This window comes from Ruditapes philippinarum, unplaced genomic scaffold, assembly GCF_026571515.1.
Source record: "Ruditapes philippinarum isolate M1 unplaced genomic scaffold, ASM2657151v2 ctg4191_1_1_1_1, whole genome shotgun sequence".
In the NCBI taxonomy this organism is placed as follows: Eukaryota; Metazoa; Mollusca; class Bivalvia; order Venerida; family Veneridae; genus Ruditapes; species Ruditapes philippinarum.
This window is the reverse complement of record NW_026862758.1, coordinates 1-8885: the sequence shown is the minus strand read 5'-3', so window position 1 is coordinate 8885 and position 8885 is coordinate 1. Positions and strand designations below refer to the sequence as shown.

The 8885-nt window shown below is 32.8% G+C and overlaps 1 protein-coding gene across 1 annotated transcript; it reads left to right on the top strand.

Annotated features, from left to right (window-relative positions):
• The first annotated feature begins 349 nt into the window (after positions 1-349).
• On the top strand, positions 350-2564 carry LOC132720116 (uncharacterized). Its single transcript, XM_060704110.1, has 2 exons — positions 350-473; positions 1263-2564. Exon 2 carries the CDS (start codon positions 1264-1266, stop codon positions 2548-2550), a length of 1287 nt encoding a protein of 428 aa, XP_060560093.1. The 5' UTR covers positions 350-473; position 1263; the 3' UTR covers positions 2551-2564.
• The last annotated feature ends 6321 nt before the right edge of the window (positions 2565-8885 follow it).

The following is an 8885-nucleotide window of genomic DNA, read 5'->3' as shown; positions in this document are numbered from 1 at the left end:
TTCATATCTAAGTTAGCTTGATGAATACTCTGTCAGTTATTTAAATAATAACGCATTTCTCTCTAAATTTATTGTGTTTTCAATAATCTTAAAATCTTAATTAGGCATGTCTGTAAAACATTTTTATATACCTAATCTCTGAAAGCATGTTTGTACATGCAATATTCTTTACATAATTTTAATTCATATGTTGTCTTAATAATTTCTTTATTGCTTTAATAGATAGTACTTTATATTTAAGTCCTTATAGTCCTTATAGTTTCATGTATGTTGTTAATGTTTTGTTGTTGTTTTTTTTTCAACAGAGGAAACAATAAAATTTTCTTATAAAACAGTAGGATGATAAAATGCGTTATTTCCCTCCTCACATCATCAGAGGAAGTAAAAGTAGCAAAATTTCTTTCGATCTTGCGAAACAGAATAATATAATTTCTTGATTTTTTCGTGACATAGTACGAAATCATCTTTTCAAAGTAAGTTTGTGATTTATTTTTGTACACATATTTCAACATTTATTACATTATTAATTAATAATATTTTAACAAAGTATTTCATTGAAAATTTAATTATGTAAGAATTTAATGCCAAATGTTTATATTAAATTCAAGTATCCTTGTCTTAGCTTCTGCTTCAAGTTAATACAATTTAATATAATGTAATTTTTACACAAAATTTAATCAAATTTATAACTATGTATTGATTAAAAAAAATAGTATAAAATTAATGTAACTCTGGAAATCAAAAATGTTTCACTATTTTAAAGAACTAGTTCAATTTACTATTGATAAAATATTGGTAAGTTATTTATTTATTTTTCATAAAGTTTTTTTTTTAAACAAAATTGAAAGTAAGAAACTTTTTTAATAAATTGATACTGGAAAAGTTGTAACACAAAATAGACTGAAAGAAAATCCACCATGGTAAAAAGACATTCAGTTATATTTTGCCAGGATTAACTTTAATATTCAGTATTAAGAAATTAATAAATCACACATCCACTCATCTATTAAGACACTAAGACATCAAAATGTTCATGAAATGAAATAGAAAAATAACAAAACAAATAGATAAAAGGAAAACAAATCTACAATTTCATTTATTTATTGATATCTACCTAAAATTATGTAAAATTTCAAAATTTGCTATCCTGTACTGGCTATCCGGTGCTGTTCTGTTCTAGGACATCAAGGACAGTTAAGTAACATGACGAAATAAACTTGGTTGCTGAATAAAACAATTTTCCCCTTTACTAATTGTTACAGAATGTTTCAAGAACCTGACTACAGAGAAAACCTATCATTGATGTTATCAGAGGTTTTAGATGACATTGGTGTCAATGAAAGAATGGTGATGAGAAGGAGAAGAAGGTACATGTTGAAAGAGACTATGAGTAACATCAGAAACAGGTCAATTGATCTAAAACTTACTGAATATCATCTAGGGAGCCAGACTGAAGGTTCAACTACTATTGGACTTAATTCAGACATTGATATACTAGTCTGTGTGCATGATTTCAATATAATACAAGACTGGTCAGAGTGGGAACATGGCAAGAAAAACTATCTCATGATACAGGATGAGAATACTACCCCTGGTTATTGTTTCCTACAACTGCTCCATTGTTACGAACCTCGTCCTGCCACTGTCATTCCTAAAGAACACCATATCAATAATAGAAGAGGAAGAATATTGTTAAAAAACACAATATTTAATGGTTCCGGTCAGGGTTTTTTAAAACATGGACCTTCCGGTCAGTGTATTTTCAAACATGGACCATCATATCCTGTACAAGGAGGGCATGGAATGTGTGATACAGACACTGTGCCAGCTTTTTCTTGTAAATCCTGGCCTCAATCAGCATCAGGTTGGTTAGATAGACAAGGTATTGGCAGATGGCCAACACAAGACATGAGAAGATATATAGCCAGTACTGGGTGTTTCGTTGTTCCAACTGGAAGTAAGGTCAGTAAATATCCTGACCTGGAATGGAGAATATCTACAACATTGGCAGAAAGATGCCTTACGTTCAATCTAAATATAACGCAAATAAGGTGCTATGTTTTATTGAAAATGGTTCTTAAATCCTTCCTCAATCCTCACGGGGAAATCAATATATCAAGTTTCATGTGTAAAACAGTTCTATTTCACTGTATAGAAAACACAGAGTCAAGTATATGGAAAGAGAACAATTTAATTATATGCTTAACATACTGCTTATTAGAATTACAAAGCTGTGTACAGAATAACTGTTGTTCACATTTCATTATCCGAGAAAACAATTTAATGGCAGGGCAATTTACAGCTGGAAAAAAACATGAACTTTTAAAAAATATGAGTGATTATTTGCAAAATGACAGACAAATGTTACTTAGAATTGATATTGATGATCTTGGCCATAGACTGCAAGTTAAACTGAACATGGTACCACAAAGAGCATATCATTATGAAATAAAAGAACTTTATATGTTCTGTGATTATTTAAACACAGCATACGTTACAAGCATAAATCATATGGCTATTTTAAAATATTTACAAAAAAAAGCATTGTAACAATCAAGCATTGCATAGGTAAACTTATTGCTTTCAGTGATAATGGTAACAGATTAGAACATGATGCATTCAAGTTTCTAGCACCTTGTTCTTTTACCACATATGGATCTATCCTGGCATCATCCAGCCTTGGTGAAAATAATCAAGTGCCACCTCCAGCATTGGCTTGGCTTTCAGCTGGTTTAAACTCAGATAACTCATCTGGCAGACTGAAATTGGCTTCAGTGTTCTACAGTGCAGGAGATATGGAGAAAGCTGAACTTATTCTGAGACAGACTGAACAACAATATTACTCTTATCCTGTTGTACCCATCTGTGGCTGCTCGCGTAAGCAGCCACAAGCAGTAAAAGCGGAATTAGTAAGAATATGTACTGAGCAAAGTGAGGACTGTATCAAACATATTACAGCATTTTGTGTCAAATTTATACAGGAAGAGATCAACTGTGTTCCTCATGAACTACAATATGAAATGTTTAGATCTGCACAACATGACATGATACACAGAGATGAGTTATTAGACTATTGGATGAACTGGGCTGTAGTTGATTCTCTACCTTTCCTGTACTTCCTACAATATAAGATCTACAGTCATCTACAAAGACATCAAGATCAACAACAAGCGCTTAGTAAACTTATTAGAACCATAGTAACTGATAAAAACCTTACACATAGAGAAACAGCTCTCAACATCTTAGGGCAATGTATGGAACAAGAAAACAGACCTCAACAAGCATTGAATTATTACCTGCTTTCTCTTCAACTAAGGGCAAGAAACAATGTAGCAATCATACATATATGTAAGCTCCTTTCTGGCTTATTGGCTAGCCAATAATAAGGGGTCAAAAACAGTGACAGTGTTGCAAATAAAGTTTTCACTGATCATAATTATACTGCTTGTTTGTATCAAACTGACTCAGATGTTAAAATATATGCCTGCCATCATTCTTTCTGTAACTTGCTGGTTTCAATTAACACAGTCAAAGTGAATGTAACCCAATTTTTAACTTCTCACTATATATTTGAGGGTCTTTCAGTTATTCTTTCATATGAATCAGCAACTAATATATGATACGATTTTGTATTTATAATCTTATGCTATTATAAAATATGAAATAAACAAATAAACTGTATATACTTTTTACTGCCTTACTTCTTAGAATTCTTTTAAAACTTTTCTGAGACTTTCACTTGAGAAGGTCTATTTCATTTTCAAATAATTAAGTTTCATGTGTGTGCTGTGCAAAACAAGATTTTTGCAGTGACCTTTAAGCTTAAGTGTTCATGACAAAACTACACATAATTGAGCCGCGCCATGACAAAACTAACATAATAGGTTTGCAACCAGCATGGATCCAGACCAGCCTGCAAATCCGCGCAGTTTGATCAGGATCCATGCTGTTCGCTGTCAGAGTCTCTATTTGTTATAGGGTTTGTAAGCGAACAGCATGGATCCTGATCAGACTGCGCGCATGCGCAGGCTGGTCTGGGTCCATGCTGGTCGCAAACGCATTATGTTGGTTTTGTCATGGCGCGGCTCAATTATTTTAGCATTGTATGCAGGAAATAGAAAACTGGTATGCAATTGAATCCATAATTATTTTATGTTCAGTTTAAAGTGTATATGAAACTAAATATACTGAACCAAAAAAGAAACTTTCGCAAAGTATGTGCCAGTTGTTCAAGGGTACCACTTATAGATGTACACACTTATATACATGTAGTAGCTTGTAAAACTCGTTTTGTTTGCAAAATCGGTCAGCTAATCCCCGTATAAAAGCCCGATATGTTTATTCAACGTTAAAATCGAGTTTCAAAAGGATTGAAATATCTACATTCAAACTTGGAGAAAGTTTCTTTTTTGTTTCAGTATATTTGATTATTTTTTTTGCAAGAAATTTTGACCTCAAGACATTTATTTGAACAAACTGGGTAGACACCGACTAAAATATATTTAAGCTCTAGCTCTTTCGGTTCTCTAAAAGAAGATATTTTAAGGGTTTTTTTATCTTTTGGTTGCCATGGCAACCATAGTTCTGCTTGCAGGTTGTTTTTTTTCTCAGGATTTTGGGAACATGACCCATACACATGGAATTGGGAATTTCATCGATGTTTTGTTAAAAAGTTGGAGAAGTACATGACTTAAATTTTGCAGTGATTGAAAGAATGCAAAGAACAACTGTCTGCAAACATTTAAGCACCATAACAGTGAAGAAGCCCTTATTTTAAAATTTGTTATTTATTTTGTAACCTTCAATTGGCAATTTTTCCTGTGGATTGGGAAAACAATATAGTGAATATACTATTTTCAATTGGGAATATGACCGAATATCGGCTATAAGATAAGGCAAAAAAAATCCCTGGCTTGGAATTGAATTCTTTGAACAATTTTCAAAATTGACTATCAAAGGAACATTCCTGTGAAGTTTGGATGAAATTGGCTTAGCGGTTTATGAGATGTTGCTTACAGCAGCAAGCCTCCAGATTCATGCTACATTTCATGAAAAATTTTAAAATTTGAATGTATAATATTGTGATATAACCAAAAGGAAGTCATTTACACATTATCAATGGCACTTACAAGCCATGTAAATTACCAAAGTTGTCAAAATATGCATAAATAGTCCTTACTGCTTTAGTAACACAGTAGAAATTTAGTTGTAAATACGAAAAAAAATCAGTCATTAACCGCACATTACATGTAAAACATTACTTGAAACTTGAATCATTTTACTTTTCCTAAAATCGTAGTACATATTTCCAAGTTTGATTTTTCTTGAAATATTTTGACTCGTCTGGAGGCATGCAGCTTTTAAGTAAAAGTTTATGGACGGACGCCGGCCAAAGTGATCGCAAAAGCTCACCATTTTCTTTTGTGACAGGTGAGCTAATAAATGCTTATGAAAATACCCAGGTGCAGAACTACATATGCTGATGAACATTTCTGTAGTTTCATGAACATAGGTCAAATACTTTTTGAGCTACATGTGACACAAGTTGAAAATTGCTAATTTTTACTAAGTCAAGGGCAATAACTCTACAAATACTAAATTAATTCACGTTGCACACCTACACATGCTGATCAAAATTACTGTAGTTTCATGACTCTATGTCAAATCCTTTTTGAGTTACATGCAACACAAGTTGAAAATTGCAAAATTTTACTAAGTCAAGGGCAATAACTCTTAACAATACTGTATAAATCCACGTGAAAATACCCAGGTGCACAACTACACATGCTATAAAGTTTTATGACTAGGTCAAATCCTTTTCGAGTTACATGCGACACAAGTTGAAAATTGCAAGTTTTACCAAGTCAAGGGCAATAACTCTAAAAATACTAAATAAACCCAGACGAAAATACCCAGGTGCACAACTACACATGCTGATCAACATTCCTGTAAAGTTTCATGACTCTATGTCAAATCCTTTTTGAGTTACATGCGACAAGTTGAAAATTGCAAAATTTACTTAGTGAAGGGCAATAACTCTAAGACTACTATATAAATCCACAAGAAAATACCCAGGTGCACAACTACACATGCTGATCAACATTCCTGTAACGTTTCATGACTCTAGGTCAAATTCTTTTTGAGTTACGTGCGACACAAGAGAACGGACGGACGGATGGACAAAGGTAAATCTAAATGCCACCCCCACCCCCCTCCTAAAGTGGGGGCACAAAAATTCATTCAAAATCAATGTTAGGAGTGAGAGGCAACAATGATGGCCTATTGACTCCAGTTCAAATCAGTAGTTCTGACAATTATTTTGTGCAGCAGCATGCCTTACTTGCAGGGAATTTTCAATTTAGTCAAAAATCTTTGATTGTCCATTATCGTGATTTCAACCAACTTTATTTCCTTTCCGCGACAGTAACGTATTTAAACGTATCGTTTTTTCGTTTCTCCAAAAGCCGACCCTTTTTTAGAAAGAACACCCAAAACGTAATAAAACGTGTCAAAATTTCTATTCTCAAAAAGCGGATGTTGTTTTGTCGTAGGAAACCCGGCAATATTTTCATCACATTATTTTGCATTAGCTACTTTGAAAGCATTTTTCAAAAGATGGTAAATAAAATAACTGTTTTAAGAATCAAGTTTTTTTTAAAAGTACTACCGGTATGTCATTTTAATAAAAATCGGTTTAAGAGTGTCACTGATCGTTTATTAATCATATTATTGGATAATAAAATTGGTAATTTAGTTCAATTCAATTTTAGGTAAAGTAAGCTATAAATACTAACTTATTTCAACCATGCGTTTTTCCATTTAACTAATAATAAGGCTTCTAAATTATAGAATATATGTTTGTCTTAATTGTCAAAACCTTATTTATGACATTTGACAAAATGATTTATTATTGCTAATTAGATTAATCATTTTTACGGAATTCTACGTTTCAGTCATTTAAATGTAACTTCTCATTTACGGTTAACACGTATGGTTATCATATTTACTCATCTGAACAATTACCTAGACAAGCATCCTGACAAAGTTTGATAATAATTATGTCAAAAATGTGACCAATGGAGTATTAACAAGATTTTTCCATATTTTGGCGGTGTGACCTAGTTTTTCATCCGAGATGACCCATGTTCGAAAATCATCAAAACAAACTTTCAGAGCAATTTACCGGATATTTGGATCAAAACTGTAGCCACTATCTAGAGTGTTAACAAGGTTTTTCTATTTTTAGCTCCGGTGACTTAGGTTTTCATCCGAGATGACCCATGTTTGAACTCATCCGAGCTATCACCTAGACAAGTTTCCTGACCAAGTTTGATGATGATGGAGGCAATAATGTGACCCCTAGAGTGTTCAGAGTGTTAACAAGGTTTTTTTATTTTTAGCTCCTGTGACCTTGTTTTTAATCCGAGATGACCCATGTTCGAACTCCTCCGAGCTATCACCCGGACTAGCATCCTGACCAAGTTTGATGATGATTGAGGCAAAAATGACCATTGTGACTATTTGTTAATTTAAAATCCCTTGAACTATGAAGAAGTTCTAGATCGGACACAAAATATACCCTACAACAGACTATGTTAATTTTTGACCTTTAAGTGTGACCTTGACCTTGGAGGTAGGGATGCAGGTGTTGCGCATGACACATCGTCTTATTATAATTAGTATTTGTGCCAATTATTTTCAAAATCCTTTGATCTATGAACAAGAGCGATCAGTGATCACATGTGTCGCCTCATGATGGCCAATTTCATGTTGGGCAGACGGACAGTGCACAACTAGACTTGGTACTGATCATTCCTGTAAAGTTTGGATAAAATTGCACCAGTAGTTTATGAGGAGTAGTCCGGACAAGCTTTTGTGTATCTGGCAACACACAGAAAACTAGAAATGTGTCATCATGCCACGGATGCCCCCGCATGCAGCCAAAATTTCAGATGTTCTAATATTTAGTTCCAAATTTGTTTGCACAAATTATTTTTTTTTCATTTTAAGTTCAAAGCCCTTAAAACTTTTCAATGTTAACACAAACCATTCAAACATACAATGTTCAAGGCACTGAAATTATTCAGTCTTAACCTTTTGAAAATAGCATATTTCATATGTGTAGCCAAAATAATGGCTACATACATTTCCACAAAAGTATGAGTGCTGAAACTAAAAGTTCAAAATTTTTCCAACATTCAAGAAAGATAAGTTTGTCCAAAATCATTGAACCATGACCAAATTCAAACTTAAACTGCTTATTCCTAAGATGTATCTATATTATTTTCAAAGTGAAAGGGACATAACTCTGCCAAACAAGAGCCACCGCCGGGCGGGGGCAACGCTCGACTTTTTAATTTTTCTTAGTGAACAAATAGAATGGGTGAATGAAATCAATGAAAAAGAAGCGATATGAATGTTTTTATTTTTTATTTGAGTAGATTTTAGTATCACATTTTGTTTTATTGAGTATGTGTTTTGGTGATAAATAAAGGGTAATGTATAGGATATATTTTTACAATTTGAATAATTGAACAGTTATGGTTATGTAGAGAATACACAAGCTAATTATGTTAGGAAAATAGTGAAATTATATTTCAATCTTAATGCAGATCAAACAAATATCGTCTATGAAATAAACATAATCTATATCTATATTTACATCACAAGTACTTGTATTATGAAGGAAATGTTTCATTTAGACATTTGAATCATGAAATATATTAAAACAGAATGGTTCATACTGCAATACGACGAATTATTTGTCATCAACTATGAGTATTATAAATTGTGTGCATTATGAAATACATGGAAAAGTTATGTTTACTTAAGAAATAATATATCCCAGTGATTTTATCGCTCAATAACATCACTGTTTTATCAAG

Coding starts and splice junctions, on each gene's coding strand:
- LOC132720116 (XM_060704110.1), top strand. CDS start 1,264: ATGTTTCAAGAACCTGACTACAGAGAAAACCTATCATTGATGTTATCA.